This window comes from Amblyomma mixtum, chromosome 10, assembly GCF_055824585.1.
Source record: "Amblyomma mixtum isolate Tamu chromosome 10, ASM5582458v1, whole genome shotgun sequence".
In the NCBI taxonomy this organism is placed as follows: domain Eukaryota; kingdom Metazoa; phylum Arthropoda; class Arachnida; order Ixodida; family Ixodidae; genus Amblyomma; species Amblyomma mixtum.
In genome coordinates this window covers 49,265,879-49,283,224 of record NC_143021.1, presented here as the reverse complement: position 1 = coordinate 49,283,224, position 17,346 = coordinate 49,265,879, and the positions used below count along the sequence as shown (strand labels likewise).

Below are 17,346 nucleotides of genomic sequence, written 5' to 3'. Positions count from 1 at the left end.
ATCAAATAGAGAAGGAGGCGGGACTAATAACTCGCAAGCTTGACAGGACTCCTGCCCCCTTTTTCAACTTGGAAGTAGAGCAGACAAACGGCAAGGTACCACTTTTTCACACTGCCCGAAAGTAGAGAGAAAAAATAAAACACTAAGAAAAAAGAAGTACTTTTGATTGCAGCAGAAAAAAAAATTACACGCTATGGCAGAAAAAACAACAGTGTGATTTTAAAACGCGTGCAATATGATCTCATACATTTCACTAGAAGAAAAATTGTTTAATAACGTTCTTTGAATACTGGAAGGAGTGAAACACGTCTTGTTTTAATTAATTTAATAGTTCTGGCAGAGTGTAACATATAGTCTGTTCAATATAATATGTTCTAGGTGTGGGCACTAACAACCTTTCTTGATCTTTAGTTTGCAGAATATGGGTGTTTTCCACAACTTCTGCCACATAACCAACGTAATTTTCATCGTTCCGTGAAGAACATTTGTAACTTATTACAAAACGGTAATTCTACAAAGCAAAACCTGGCAGAATTTCATATCTTAAGATCACGGTACACCAGCAATGCAAATAAAAGCTATTTTTTTTAAGAAGGTGCAACTCGGAGAAATTAGTGATACCCGTAGTCACCCCGACAGCACAGCGATGTTGTGAGATAGTGGTTATGGTTAAAGAATGCAGCGCGAAAAGACAAGGACAAATGAAAAGTGGAAAGGACTGGCGCTGACTACCAACACATTTATTCAAAGAAACGAGCAGCTTTTATGATGTCATCCAAGGCCCACGTGACCAGATAAAGCAGCAGGCGTGGGAAATCTATCTGACACAGATACACATCATTGCACACAACATCGTAGAAACAGCACATCGAGGCGACGCAACGTCACCCCGGTACCAAAAAAACTGCATGACTAAATGACCAGGAAGAGCCAAAATAAACGAGGAACAAAGGAATGAATTATCGGCTATTGGGAGGCAATTGGCAGAAACAAAGAGCAAGAGCCAAAACAAAAACAATACCGCCAAACAGTGTTAAAAGGCGAAGCAAAGCAGCAAAACAACACAACAGCAAAAAAAGGAACGCTACGCGAAAGCTGTGTCAAATGCTGAAAGCCATACAGAGTCTAAGAAAAAGTTAAAAAGTTCTAAAGAACAGGTCAAAAAGTTCTCAAGAACAAAAGTCAAGCAAAACAGAGACATAATTATAGCGGACCTAGAAAACTCAACTCGTCTGAAAGTAAAATTGAAGAGATGCTGACGCACTTGTCAACCGCTTTGGCGATCAATCGTGCCTCAATGATGACCCTTTCTATTTCGGTACTAGCACGTGCTCTGATCACCGTGCGCTTGAAGAATGGTTCTCATGCTTTGCAAATCTGGCAATGGTAGCCCAGGTGCCTGCCGCTTTCATTGCGTACCTTCCGGCAGTGCTCAAGCAGTCTCTCGTTGAGGCACCTGTCGGTTTGCCCGATATAAACGCTCCCACACTTCAAAAATATCTCAAAGATGACACATGTAGCACATTGCGTAAATGGATAGACATGTTTTACAGGGCAAACCTTTTTCTTCTGCTTTTCCAGCAAGGCCCAAACTTTTGATAGTCTCTCATAGCCTTAGTCGCTTTGGGACGTCAAACCCCATACACTAAACTAAACTAAACTAGACTACCTTTAGTAAGGCTGAGATCTGGACGAGTTGGTATGCATTCATACTGGTGCACAGCGCAAAAAAGGCGGGACAACAACAAGACAAGCGCTGCTTTGTTTTTTTTTCTTTTACTATCAACTGGGTTTATTGAAGGACGGAAGGGTATATATACAAAAACATAACACAAAGAAGTAAGAAGATAGTGTGAAAAGGGCCGTGAAAATCAAAACTTATGTCACATGTGAAGTGATGTAAGCCAATTCCTTGTTGCTAAGCGCTTGTCTTGTTGTTGTACCACCTTTTTTGCGCTGTTCACCAGTAGACTAGTTTGCCTTTTAACACAGTTTTGCGGTATTGTTTTTGTTTTTGTTCTTTTTTTCTGCCAATTGCCTCACGATGAGTGGACAGCAATAGTCCATAATTCATTCTTTTTTTCCTCGTTTATTTTGGCTCTTCCTAGTCATTAGTCATGCAGTTTTTTTGGTACCGGGGTGACGTTGCGTCACCTCGATGTGCTGTTTCTTTGATGTTGTGTGCAATGATGTGTATCTGTGTTAGATAGATTTCCCACGCCTGCTGCTTTATCCGGTCACGTGGTTCTTGGATGGCATTATAAAATCTGCTCGTTTCTTTGTTAAATGTGTTGGTAGTCAGCGCCAGTCCTGAAGAAATGATACTAAAGAATTGAACTGAACTGTCTACTTCTCCATTTGTCCTTGTCTTTTCGCGCTCTATTCTTTAACCATGATCACTGACCAACAAGTACAAACAGCCACTTTAGTTGTGAGATAGCACTGATGAGTTACAAAGTAACAGCCAAAGTTGGGCAGGGAGAATACCGCGTCGGCGCGACATAAAATCGACAGCTCAAGACATTTTTGATCTGATATAATCAACATGATCATTCCAAGTCACGGCTTTGAATATATTCTCGCGTAGCAGTGACTGCAGTCCGCCGAGCAGGAAAACAGCCAGAATGCCTTCTAAAAAAAACTTTATTTGGGCTGACTTCACCCCGCAAAGAACTGAATGACTCGGCGGCGGCGTAGCAACAGGCGAACTCGGCGGTAGTCCGATGGAATGCCCGCCGCTCTCGGCCATGCTAAATTTATAGCTGATAGAGAACGTGCAAAGTTAATACAACATTCTGGAACAACGTAGAAGCGCCTTAACCCGGTTGCGGTCAATCGAGAAAAATCTGGTCGCGTCCTGCATCACAAACAAAGCGATACAGCGGCGTGCCGGCAGCGTTGAAAAAGGAAAAATCAAACACTATAAAGATTCGCAGCATTACTCCCCTCTCGAAGAAGCATCGTTCCGACGCTTTAAAACATAAGGCAGCCACGAACAAATAAAACGGATAGTGTGAAAATAAATACCGAGCGTGCGAACACAACGTCTTTTAGCGCGTATAATATAGCGTTAGACGGACAAAATGGACAACTTCTGGTCGTACGCGGCGTCACTGGGGTGCAGTCATTGCGTCAGAGACGACTTCATAGTCCAGTTCACCTATCCGACGAAGAACCGTATACGGGTCGAACTAGCGGTCAAAAGGTTTTTCAACCAATCCGTGGTGGCGAATGGGCCTCCAAACCCAGAATCAGTCTCCTGGCTTGTATACCGCGTTGTGTCTTCGTAGGTTGTAGCGTGTGGCGTCGGTCCGTTGCTGGTCTTTCATCCGTAATCGAGAAAGTCTTCTGGCTTCTTCTACGCGGTGAAGGCAAGCGGTGACGTTATCTTCTTTGGTAAAGTTGGGTAGCATGGTGTCTAGCGTGGTCATGGCCTCCCTTCCATGGACGAGCCTAAAAGGCATCATCTGGGTGGTCTCTTGCACTGCGGTGTTATAGGCGAAGATGGGCGGTGTTATAGGCAGGATGACGTCCCAGGTCTTGTGGTTTATGGTTTATGGGGTTTAACGTCCCAAAACGACTAAGGCTATGAGAGACGCCATATTGAAGGGCTCCGGAAATTTCAACCACCTGGGGTTCTTTAACGTGCACTGACATCGTACAGTACACGGGCCTCTAGAATTTTTCCTCCAAAGAAATTCAACCTCCGCGGCCGGGATCGAACCCGCGTCTTTCGGGTCAGCAGCCGAGCACCACAGCCACTGAGCCACCGCGGCGGCTGCTGTCCCAGGTCTTGTATTCAGCATCGATATAAATGGCGATCATATCGGCGATGCTTTTGTCCTGAGTCTCGGTGAGTCCGTTGGTCAGTGGCGGGTATGCAGTTGTCCTCCGGTAGCTGGTTTGGCTGTAACGCAAGATGGCTTGCCTCAATTCCCCCGTGATTGCTGTTTGTCCGTGATGAGCACGTCGGGGGCGCCATGTCGCAGAAGAATGCACTCCACGAAAAATTTGGCCACTTCGGCTGCTGTTCGATTCAGTAGGGCTTTTGCCTCGGCGTAGCCGGTCAGGTAGTCGGTCGCTATGAAGATCCACTTATTTCCAGACGTTGACTTCGAGAAAGAGCCAAACAAGTGTATGCCGATCTGTTGGAAAGGGCCTTGAGGACGCTTTAATGGGATTCAGAAATACTGCAGCCCGGGTGGGAGGGGTCTTTCTTCGCTAACAGTCTCGGCAGGTTTTCACATATTCTGCGACATCAGCAGACAGTCGGGTCTAGCAATACTCGTCTTGAATGCGGCGGAGGGTGCGAGAAAATCCGAGATATACGTCTGTCGACCAGTCGTGTGCAGCCTGAAGAACGTCTTCGCGTAAACTTGCAGACACGACAAGGAGGTAGGCTGTTTTTTTTTTTTTTTGCGCTGTGTAAGATGGGTACTGGGATGGTTAGAGGTACTGGGCGCCGGCGATCCGTAGACACAGAGGTCGAGCACCGAGAGCACACACACAAAGCGATGGTAATGCCGCTCAATACAACGGTCAGAAGTTCGTCGTCGTCTTCGCCTGAATAGGAACTTCTTCGTCGTTACAGCTGAAAATTTCATCACCAGGACATTATTCTGTATACAGAACGAAGACAATCCTCGCTTGAACGAGGATGGGGGTGAAGAAACGTTGCCTTCCAAGTACTCGATGAGGCATTTTTGGTCGCGGTCCGATCGTTGATGCTGTGCAAGAGAGCTGGAGTTGATGGATCCCTGGAAGGCATCCTCATCGTCGTCCTGCGGCGGTGCATCTACAAGAGCACGTGAAAAGCAGTCGGCGTCAGAGTGCTTGTATCCGGACTTGTAAACTACGAGGACGTCAAATCGCGAGAGGCGGGCTCCACCGAGCGAGACGACCCAAGGTGTCCTTCAACGTGGCAAGCCAGCACAGTGCGTGGTGATCGATGCCTACCTTCGTCGTGGGTGGGGCGTGTCGTCGAAGCTTTTCTGGGTAGCGGAGCAGTTTTTAAGACGGTTCGCGTCTTGGTCGAGGTTGTCAGTGTATGCGGCGTCTGCGTGTCGGCAACAACATTCTCATGCGGTATAGTCGTTGGAGGATCTTCGGCGTTTTGCTCGTGAGCAGCCTCACCTTCAGACGTTGATGTCTTTAGTTTCCCCAACGGTCGCTGGGAGATCTTCCTCGTACCGCGACTGCGCAGCTGCGGCGTGTTGACGCTAAACGCGAGGCTGATTTCGGTGGTGAGCGCGAAAGGCGGTTCGGTGCGTACTCCTCTCGATGCACGTACTCGCCGATTTCTTGCCGACGTTAATGGGAGTGTAGTCGTGTTGCGTCAACAACAAAGGCACAAAACCCATACGGCGGTACTGGCAGTGATGAAGAATATCGCAGGCTTCACTGCAATGCGAGCACAGAGGGCGGTGGTCTGAAGTCAACGCGTCGTCTTTCCTGGGGCTTGGGCGTGGTTCGTAGGTTTTGTGGGCGAGGGCAGAAGGGGAGGGTTCGGCAACAGCTGGTTCACGTCAAATAGGGGCTGTGTGTCGCTGGGGCTCCGGACTGCGTACTGCAGCGGCGTAGGTCAAGGCTGGATCTTCAACAAGGGTCTCTACTTGACGTTGGTTTGAAAATGGTAACAGGCGATGCCGCTCTTTCTGCACAGTTTTGCGGATGACGTCCCGCAGGTTGCCTCCGAATGCTGCGCCATCCGAGATGGTAGTCGAGGTCACTTGGAGCTGTCGAGGTGAATGGGGGCTCGTGCGTCCAAAGTTTTCTCAATGGTGGCTGCTTCACTAGAAAATTAAGCTGCCACCTTCGGTGCATTGTGGGCCAGACCATCGAAAAGTTCCTCTTCAGCACAACGCATCAAAAGCTCCACCTTCTTCTCCTCCGTCATATCAAAATCGACACGTCGAAAAAGGCGCTTCATGTCTTTTACATACGCGGTCACTGTCTTGCTCGAGCGCTGTATGCGTAAGTGTGGAAAGAGCTGAATCCTTTCTTTCCTGACAATGCTTGTGAATGCCTTCAGGAACTCCAGGTTGAATGATTCCCGCGTCGCCAGAGAAGCTTGGTGGTTTTCGCATCAAATTCTAGCTGGTCCTTCCAGGGCGAAGAAAACGTGGCTAACATTAGTTAGGTAATGCCAACTGTTGAAGACGGCGACACGGTCAAACTGTTCCAACCATTATTCAGAATCCGCTGCCAGTGAACCGTTTAACGTGGGTGGCAGCCGGAGCTGGTGCAAAATAATGGGGGCTGGTGTCGTAGCCATAGTTGACGTCGGTATTGAGGAGTCTTTCGTTGCTTGCGTATGGTTCGGTAGTAGTACGTATTCAGGTGAGCGCCTCTGGAGACGACGGCTGCTTCACACTTCGAGTTCGGTTGGAGCGGCTTCTGCGGCTTTCTCGCAATCTGCTTCTTGAATAGAGCTCGGGCTGCTTTGGCGGCTCCCAGGGGGTGAAGTCGACAACAATATTCGTTAGCACCTCCGGTCACATCCTTCGGCACTGCCCATACAATAAGAATGGGCATCCGAAGGTTCTCATACGACGCCCCACGACCCCGACCCGGCCATATAGAGGCCGAAAACGAGTTTTTGTGTCGGGAAGAATGCTCATCCCTGAGCCGCCTATCACGTTCCCGGTAGCCATCGTCACCGCGCTTTGTAACTCCTAGCCGAGGCTACGCAGTGCGCGGACGCTCCCCCAGCCCCCGAAGGTTAAACTGAATAAAGCAGCCTCTGGAGGTGAGGTTGCTTCCGAGCGCAAGTACAAAGATCTTCCATCGACGAAAGCCCAAGTCCATGCCTCAACTACGACGACAACACCGACGACAGCACCGACAACGACGACGACGACGCGGCCAGACTTGAAACTTTTACCGCTGCCCAGTGAAGTAACGTCGGAGTACGCCCACCGCAGCCTCACTACTCGACGAAGCCGAGATCGGACACCGAAGACAACGTACAATACGAGAACGCGAACAAGTGACCTTGAAGTTACGGTCGACGGTCACACGGTTACTGCCTTGGTGGACACTGAATCTGGCTACTCCGTCATGAGTGGGCCCCTCGCTGTCCGGCTCAGGAAGGTAACAACAACTTGGGATGGCCCGCTGATCCGCACCGCAGGCGGTAACCTGATTACGCCGTCAGGCCGCTGCACCGCAAGAGTTACTGTATATGGGAGAACCTATGCGACAACCTTCCTGATCCTACAGCAATGCTTGCGAGACGTGATTTTGGGAATGGACTTCCTGAATGAACATCGAGCGATCATCGACCTTCCATCTAAGTCGATCAAGCTTTCCACGGACAAAGCCATACCTGTTGCGACGAGCGCGACTCATAACGTTGCCTTAAACGTCCTCGACGAAGCATTGAGCGTGCCGCCCCGATCAAGTGTCCTCGCCTGCATAGGTACTGGAGACATCGTAAATGCCGAAGGCGTCATCGAGGGGATCACCCAGTTACTCCTGGATCGAGGATTGGGCGTCGCAAGGGGAGTCGCTGAAATCCGAAATGGCCAAGCCCAGGTGCTGCTAGCCAACTTCACCGAAGAATACCGGCATCTGAACGAAGGTACGACGATTGCCTTTCTCGACGAGCTGCCAGACATCAGAGACATATTTGCCCTCCCCGACCAACCCGCAGAACCATCTGACCGAGGCCATCGACCCCCGTTCAACATCAACCCGGCATTACCCCGGAGCAAACAAGACCGAATACGCAGTCTTCTTCAAAGGTACAGCGATTGCTTTTCATCAGCATCGAATGTGCGACAAACCCGGCTTGCCAAGCACCGCATTGTAACAAACGAACACGCCCGACCACTGCGGCAGAGCCCCTACCGCGTGTCGCCGATAGAACGCCAAGCTATCCGCAAGCAAGTAGAGGAAATGCTACGTGACGACGTCATCCAGCCATCAAGAAGCCCCTGGGCAGCACCATTTGTCCTAGTGAAAAAGACGGAACCCTTCGCTTCTGCGTCGATTACCGCCGCCTGAACAGCATTACGAAGAAGGATGTCTACCCCCTCCCCCGCATCGACGACACATTGGATCGGCTATGCAACGCTAAATACTTCTCATCGATGGACCTGAAGAGCGGCTACTGGCAAATTGAAGTCGACGAAAGAGATCGCGACAAGACTGTGTTCATCACACCAGACGGACTCTTCGAGTTCAAGGTGATGTCATTCGGCCTCTTCTCTGCCCCAGCGACGTTCCAGCGAGTAATGGATACGGTGCTCGCAGGCTTGAAGTGGCAAATTTGTCTAGTCTACTTAGATGACGTTGTTGTCTTCATCTCAAGCTTTGAAGACCATCTCAGAAGGCTTCAGATAGTGCTGGAAACAATCAAGTCTTCAGGACTAACACTGAAACCAGAGAAGTGCCACATTGCCTACGAGGAGCTGATGTTCCTTGGTCACGTCGGAAGCAAGGATGAAGTTCGCCCAGACCCTCAGAAGACGGCCGCCGCGGTGGCCGAGTGGTTATGGTGCTCGGCTGCTGACCCGAAAGACGCGGGTTCGATCCCGGCCGCGGCGGCTAGAATTTCTTTGGAGGAGAAATTCTAGAGGCCCGTGTACTGTGCGATGTCAGTGCACGTTAAAGAACCCCAGGTGGTCGAAATTTCCGGAGCCCTCCACTACGGCGTCTCTCATAGCCTTAGTCGCTTTGGGACGTTAAACCCCATAAACCAAACCAAACCTCAGAAGACGGCTGCGATCGCAGAGTTTCCACAGCCTAATGACAAGAAAGCTGTATGCAGATTCCTTGGATTGTGCGCTTATTACCGGCGATTCGTCAAGGACTTTTCGCGCATCGCTGAACCATCGACGAAAACGCAAGCCCATGCCTCAGCTACAGCGACAACATCGACGACGACGAGGACGCGGCCAGACTTGAAGCTTTCACCGCTTCCCAGAGAAGTAACGTCGGAGTACGCCAACCGCAGCCTCACCACTCGACGAAGCCGAGATCTGAAACCGAAGACAACGTGCAGTACCGGAACGTGAACTAGTGACCTTGATGTTTCGGTTGACGGTCACGCGGTTACTGCCTTGGTCGACACGGGTGCTGACTGCTTCGTCATGAGCGGGCCACTCGCTGTCCTACTCTGGAAAGTAATAACAACTTGGGATGGCCCGCTGGTCCACACCGCAAGTGATAATGTTATTACGCCGTTAGGGCGCTGCACCGCGAGAGTTACAGTAAATGGGAGAACCTATGCTACAACTTCCTTGGTCCTACAGCAATGCTCGAGAGACCTGATTTTGGGAGTGGATTTTCTCAATAACCATCGGGTGATCATCGACCTTCGATCTAAGTCGATCAAGCTTTCCACGTACAAAGCCATACCTACTGCGACGAGTGCGACTCATCACGTTGTCTTAAACATCCTCGATGAAGCATTGAGCGTGACGCCTCGTCCAAGTGTCGTCGCCTGCATAGGTACTGGAGACATCGAAACTGCCGAAGGCACCGTCGAGGGGACGACCCAGTTACTCCTGGATCGAGGACTGGACGTCGCAAAGGGAGTCGCCCAAATCCGAAATGGCCAAGCCCAGGTGTTGCTAACCAACTTCACCGAGGAATACCGGCATCTAAACAAAAGTTCGGCGATTGCTTTTCTCAACGAGCTGGCAGACATCAGAGATATTTTTGCCCTCCCCGACCAACCCGTACAACCATCTGACCAAGGCCATCAACCCATGTTTCATAACAACCCAGCATTACCCCGGAGTAGACAAGACCAAATACGCAGTCTTGTTCAAAAGTGCAGCGATTGCTTCTCATCAGCATCAAATGTGTGACGAACCCGGATTCCCAAGCACCGCATTGTAACAGACGAACACGCCCGACCACTGCGGCAGAGCTCCTACCACTTGTCGCCGCTAGAACACCAAGCTATCCGTAAGCAAGTTGAAGAAATGCTTCGTGACGACGTCCTCCGGCCATCGAGGAGCCCCTGGGCAGCACTAGTCGTCTTAGTGAAAAAGAAAGACCGCACCCTTCGCTTTTGCGTCGATTGCCGCCGCCTGAATAGCATTACGAAGAAGGATGTCTGTCCCCTCCCCCGCATCGACGACACATTGGATCGGCTGTGCAGCGCTAAGTACTTCTCACCGATGGAGCTGAAGAGCGGCTACTGGCAAATTCAAGTCGACGAAAGAGATCGCGAGTAGACTGCGTTCATCACACCAGACGGACTCATCGAGTTCAAGTCGATGCCATTCGGCCTCTGCTCTGCCCCAGCGGCGTTTTTCTAGTCTACTTAGATGCCGTTGTTGTCTTCACAAGCTTTGAAGACCCCCTCAGAAGACTTCGAATAGTACTGGAAACAATCAAATCTACAGGCCTAACACTGAAACCAGAGCAGTCCCACTTCGCCTACGAGGTGCTGCTGTTCCTTGGTGACATCATAGGCAAGGATGGAATTCGCCAAGACCCTCAGAAGACGGCTGCGATCGCAGAGATTCCACAGCCTAATGACAAAAAAGCTACACGCAGATTCCTTGGATTCTGCGCTTATTACCGCCGATTTTTCAATAATTGTTCGTGCGTTGCTGAACCTTTGACCCAACATACCAAAGCTGACGTGTCTTTTAAATGGGAAACACCGCAAGTGGAAGCTTTCAAAGAGCTGAAGTGCCGCTCACAGTCGCCTCCTGTGCTCGGGCAGTTTGATGAACAGGCCGAAACCGAAATTCATACCGGTGCAAGCAGTGAGGGCTTATCAGTGGCCCTCGTTCTGAATAAAGGTAGACAGGAGAAAGTTATCGTGTACGCTAGCCGTTTACTGTCGAAAGTCGAAGCCACATTTTCGACAAGTGAGAAAAAATATCTCGAAATTATTTGGGCCACATCGAAATTTCGCTCCTGCTTGTACGGACGACCATTCAAGGTTGTGAGCGATCCGTATGCTCTGTGCTGGCTAGCCAGTTTGGAAGATCGCTCCGGCCGCCTGCTCATTGGAGCCTACGTCTTCAAGAATTCGACATAACTGTAGTCTACAAATCCTGCCGCAAGCATTCCGACGCAGACTGCTTGTCGCAAGCCCGCTTAGAAGCAGCACCGGAAGAGGAAGACAACGGCGCTTTTTAGGGCCAATAAGAGCCATCAGTTTCGTGCAGCAGCAGCTCTCGAATCCTGAGTTGCAAAGGATCGTTGATTATCTGAAAGGCAAGACCACAACACCTCCGTGACGGTTCAAGCGCCTACTGTCGTCCTTCGCCTTTGATAATAATGTCCTCCTTAGGAAGAACTTCGAGCCCACCAGGACAGTGCATCTTCTTGTCCTGCCGAAAAATCTCAAGGAAGAAATATGCAGGCATGTCATGATGAGCCGACTGCAGGGCATCTCAGGATTGCTCGCACGATGCACCGCATCCAGCGAAGTACTATTGGCCGCGGCTAGCTGCCGACGTTTCCCATTGCGTGAAAACGTGCCGTGAGTGTCAGTGACGCAAAACGCCTCTGATTAGACGAGCCGGACTCCTGAACCTCATACCACTTCCAAGTAAGCCCTTTCAGAAAATAGCGATGGTCCACCTCGGCCCCTTTCCAACTTCATCATCAGGTAACAACTAGATCAGCGTGGCCACCGACTACAGCCGCCGCGGTGGCTCAGCGGTTATGGTGCTCGGCTGCTGACCCAAAAGACGCGGGTTCAATCCCGGCTGCGGCGGCTAGAATTTCTTTGGAGGAGAAATTCTAGAGGCCCGTGTACTGTGCGATGTCAGTGCACGTTAAAGAACCCCAGGTGGTCGAAATTTCCGGAGCCCTCCACTACGGCGTCTCTCATAGCCTTAGTCGCTTTGGGACGTTAAATCCCACAAACCAAACCAAACCAAACCACCGACTACATGACACGCTACGCCGAAGCAAAAGCGTTGCGTAGTTGTACCGCAACAGAGGTCGCAAAAGTTTTCGTCGAACGAATTCCCCTGCCACATGGCGCCCCCAAAGGGCTCATTACAGACAGAGGAACGGCACTTAAGCGGACCTGACGCAAGCCGTCTTAAACTACAGTCAGAATAGCCATCGGAGCACAACTGCCTATCATCTGAAAACCAACAGACTCACAAACCGTTTGAACAAAACCATCGTAGACATGCTCTCCATGTACATGACGCCGAACACAAGACGTGCGCCTATAACACTGCCGTCCAGGAGACAACCAGGAATACCCCATTCCAGCTTGTATACGGCAGGAAGCCTACGACAACACTCGACGCAATGCTCCCGCACGTTTCAGACGAAGACAACCTCGAGGCCGCCGCGGTGGCTCAGTGGCTATGGTGCTCGGCTGCTGGCCCGAAAGGCGCGGGTTCGATCCCGGCCGCGGCGGCTGAATTTCTTTGGAGGAGAAATTCGAGGCCCGTGTACTGTGCGATGTCAGTGCACGTTAAAGAACCCCAGGTGGTCGAAATTACCGGAGCCCTCCACTACGGCGTCTCTCATAGCCTTAGTCGCTTTGGGACGTTAAACCCCATAAACCAACCAACCAAGACAACCTCGACGTTGCCGCCGCCTACCTTCATCGCGCCGCAGAAGCCCGAAGACTTGCGCGACTTCGCATAAATGACTAGCGGCACACCGACGCCCGATTGTACAAAGACACGAATTACAAGCCATGCTATCGTGTTTGGATATTGACGCCAATTCGCCGCCATGGATTGAGCGAAAATTGGCTGCAACGCTACTTTGGCCCGTGCGGGGTTCTCCGCCGCATCGGTGACCTAGGCTATGAAGTCATCCCCGACGGCACGACAGTATCTCAGCGACAGTGCACACGCCCGGAAGTCTTACATGTCGAGCGCCTTAAACGTTATTATGAACGCTAAAAGACTCGAAGTTTGCATTCTCCATGTTTATTTTCATTTTAAGGCATCGAGGCGATGCTTCTTTGAGAGGGGGTTAATTCCGCGTATCATTGTAGTGTCCGTTCGTTCGCGTTCAAGGCCACAGGAACGGGGCATGATCATTGTTGTTCGTGACGCGAGAAGCGACCGGACTGATCTCGATTGATGACAGCCATGAAGAACTGCATCTAGGCTATTCCAGATTACTGTAGTTGATTTTGACCTGTTGTCTCGAAGTTTCCTTGCCGGCTTTAAATTGAGCGATTCGTTGCGGGCATTCTTAGTTCGACGTCTGACGAGCACGTTTGTTCCTTGCGTCGCTTCCGGGCTGTTTAGTTCTTTCGCGGGCGCAAGTCAGCTCATACAAACACCTTGTTTGTTTGTTTATGGGGTTTAACGTCCCAAAGCGACTAAGGCTATGAGAGACGCCGTAGTGGAGGGCTCCGGAAATTTTGACCACCTGCGGTTCTTTAACGTGCACTGACATCGCACAGTACACGGGCCTCTAGAATTTCTCCTCCAAAGAAATTTAACCGCCGCGGCCGGGATCGAACCCGCGTCTTTCGGGTCAGCAGCCGAGCACCATAACCACTGAGCCACCGCGGCGGCGTACAAACACCTTCGTTTGGTAGTCTTCTTGCTATCTTCCTTACCGCTGGGCGGCCTTCGCTACAACGTGAAAATATACATTCTGCCAGTGCCTGCGGAAGGAACAAATTTACGCATTAATTTCTACATGATAACGATCGCTCAAACACTTTTTTATGCCTGATAGAAAGGTTTCTCTGACTTAACAACGGCCACATAGTCTCTTCTTTGATGGAGAGGATTTAGCAGCGCTTCAGACAGGAGGAAGTGTCTCGTTCTCTTTGTATCGTCTTAAGCGCTGTTACATCCTCTAGGTAAATACGTACAAACCAGCCGGCATCAGCCCTTTTCTCGAACGCAGTCTTTCTTGGTCTCTGCACAGAGCACACTTGTGGCAACGCATGTGCACTTTGCATATGGATGAATAACGAATGCATTTCAAGAACAAAGAAATTTACGGCAATACTAGTCATTAATAGCATACAGAACAAGTGCAATGCCACATGGCTCTAGTCTTTTTAGTACGCTACCAGCAATGCTCAGAAAGACCCAGCAGTGGCAGCTACCTCAAGCACAGATGGAACGTTAATCTTCATCTTTCCTGGTGATGCTTTTATACATGTGGCAGTGCTTCGAAGGCAAGTTAAAACCATGAAGTCGAGAGTGTGACGGAATCCCGTCTGGCCAGGGGGCTGCATTTCGTCGGCGTCTCTGTGTTTCGAAACCAAGTTAAAAGCAGTGAACCTAAATTTGTTAAATGACAATAAGCCAGAAAAAACCTACCAAATGGCTCTATGCTTTCTTGCTTGTTTGCTATTTCCCCAAGATTAAGCACAACGAAACCGTTATTTTAGATGGAAAAATGGCTGTTCGATTTATGACAAATGGGCAGCTTTCTTATCATATTGCATTTGGCAGACTATATCCCCATCACACTTGCAGAAGCTTGAAGCGCACGAAAGCAATCGACAAAAGTTCTCACTGAAGAAGTATTTAGTGCTTGAGGGACGCTCTACTACACGGTTACGAAGCAATTGAAACAGCTTCGTTATTTTTTGCAGACAGCACATGTATTTTTTATTTTATCTTCCACCTCCTGAATTGTGTGTGCTTGAGGTAATGCCATCAACCTTGGCGAGCTCTTTGGCAATATATATGGCAAGATGAGGATTATTAATGCTTACATAATGCGAGCTGGTAATAAAGCACTTAATTCATAAAATCACCAAAGCAACTCCACCCCACTTGCAACAAGATTTTCACTTGCTCATTTGCCCCTCTCATATAAGCTGCCACCATGCTTCCTTAGCAGAACACTCGTATTACTGGACAACACAAGTAATGTATATAAAATGAAGCAGAACCAAATGTACGTGGTAATAGTTGATTTAACAACATAGCAGCTAGGCGAACTGGCGCTCTACCTTTGGACAACTCCTTGCCGGAGAAGGGCCAATGAACTCACCTGCATCAGCGTTTGCCTCTTCGCTTTGCGAACCTGCAGCAGCCTCCTTGGAGAGATGTTCAACGTACTTTTTTGAGCTTCAATGAACAATTTTGTGACATGGATTGCGTGGTGATGTCGTAATACGCTGCTCGAAATGGATGTTGACTCGCAAACAAGCTTTTTGCACCTGACGATGGAGATTCCTGTATTGACGACGGGGACTGCTGCGTCACCGGTGTGCTTGCCACCAATCGCCGGCGCTTCAGCCGATCACAGCGGCTCGCATGAGTCGTGCCACCGGCGTCGCCGTAATCAAGATGAAAGTTAGGCGTCCAATTTGGATTGCGCTGGTCAATAAGTTGAGCCGTTGCCCCTTAATAAAACGAAGAATTAATTTCGCCATGGTTTGCTCAGCGCACAGCACTCGGTCGTGTAGACAAGGATGAGGATTATTACGCTGTGAGAACTACGACGATGCGCAATCAGCTCATCCAGTAAAGTGCTCGTTCACGATCTGGATATGGTCAAAACAAGCGACGCTACATTTACAGCTAAACTTATTTCAGTCAGACATTACAGCGTATAGAAAAATGAGATATGAGGCAAGTACTCAAGTAACGTGTGGTTTCAACTATCTCAGGCCATAAATAACTACTACGCTTCTCTGAGGCATTCTAACCGTGGGGACACTTGTTCGAGCGATCGAGCGGTGCATTGAGGAACAAAGACAGCAGATCTTTAAAGCAGGCACACTGTTTCGCCGGCAGTGCTGGTGCTCGAGCGCAGCCGCACACCAGTGTCGCTGCGCAAATATTCTGTTCTGCAGCACACTGCCCCATCACTCTTCAGACTGCCGCGGAAACCTTTGAAGACAAGCGGTCAAGGCGCGGCCGTCCAAGGATGAAGCTTGAAATAAATTTCATGATTACCTGAAGTGAAGTGCCGCGAATAAACTTGGTACTTGTCGAAGTCCAAATAAAGGTCCTTCCTGCTGACTCGCGCTACAATCGCGCTGGCGTCTTTCCGACAACAGCTGTGTCTTCTCACGCTCTTTGACGCGCACTTTGTGCACCTTTAAGACCATAATGTCTTTTTCTTGGTTCTTCTGTTTCTTCGCTTGAGTGCGACTATTGTACCCAATGACAGCGTAAAACTCCATGAAACCGCGGTCGCGGGTGTTGGCATTCAGTCACTAACACTGCGTAGAGCGGTACGAGCGAACGCAGGCTGCACCACAAAATGGCCGCTAGTCCCAGCATGCGTCAGTTTGCTGAATACCCTTTATATGAGAAGTTTGTGTACTTGTTACGAGGTTTGTCCGTTTGCTCACCCGATTGCGTGCGTCGCCTACCCAACCTGATCTCCACCTTCTGCGCTGCCGCCAAGTGCAGGCGCTGCGCATACGGCAAGACACCCTTGTGGTGTGCAATATTCTAGCAGTGTGCACAAGGGTGCCTCGATGCGCGCTCCCCACTGCCGCCGTGCAAAGGGAAGACAACCGCGTCTTCTGCTACTACATCCGCCATCTTGTGCCCTGCTGCGTAGTGCACCGCGAAGATGGATGTCATCATCATCATCAGCGTGACTGCGCTCACTGCAGGGCAAAGCCCTGTCCCATGTATCTTCAATTAATTATGTCCATTGTCATCAGCGGCAACCGTGTCTCGGTAAGCTTCTTAATCTAATCCGTCCACCTGACTTTCTGCTGCCCCCTGCTACGCTTGCCTTCTCTTGGTATCTACTCCGTTACCCTTAAGGACCAGCGGTTATCTTGCCTTCGCATTACATGCCCTGCCCAATACCATTTCTTCCTCTTGATTTCCACTAGGATGTAGTTAACTCGCGTTTTTCTGAACCAGAGAAAAACTAGCGCTAAACCTTGCACACCACAAGAAAAGAACAAAGACGAGACACCGTGCCATGCCCTACCATGCCATGCACGCAAGCTATGCTTCCCAGGTGTCCAGGCTGCAGAAAGCAGGCTTCCCGGCTTCCCTGGTTCTCTCCGTGGCGCAGACCTTGCTGAAAAAGCTGAAGGGCAGCAAGGAAAACAACCGCCCTCAAGAGAAAAAGCAGGCAAGGCCGGAAGTTGTACCTTACGTACACCACACTTCTCATAACCTCAAGAAGGTGGCCAATAAGAATGGCGTCGATGTGGTATTTTCAGAGCCGCGAAAACTCGCCGGAATGTGCTCACGCATTGGAAGAAAAAAGTACAAGAGTGCACCATCAGACACCGAATGCCACATGTTGGCTGCAAGAAAGGAGTAGTGTATGAGTTCCCGCTTACATGCGGCAAGGTGTACGTAGGACAAACCGGACGTTGTCTTAACTAGCGCCTGCTTGAACACAAGAATTCATTAAACAAGAGAGGGCATCTTCCAGACCACTGCCAAGCCTGCTCGAAGGAGAAGCGTGTAGCCTGCAAGCCTCGACTACCTG

At 49.9% G+C, this 17,346-nt stretch overlaps 1 protein-coding gene across 1 annotated transcript in view; it reads left to right on the top strand.

The window, feature by feature from the left end:
* The window catches only part of LOC149325737 (testis-specific serine/threonine-protein kinase 3-like), a 203,828-nt gene that overhangs the window by 166,271 nt on the left and 20,211 nt on the right, over positions 1 to 17,346 (top strand). Inside the window, exon 9 of the mRNA XM_089562739.1 lies at positions 1,137 to 1,157. Coding sequence (XP_089418865.1) covers positions 1,137 to 1,157 — 21 coding nt within the window. The remainder of the gene's footprint in view (positions 1 to 1,136; positions 1,158 to 17,346) is intronic.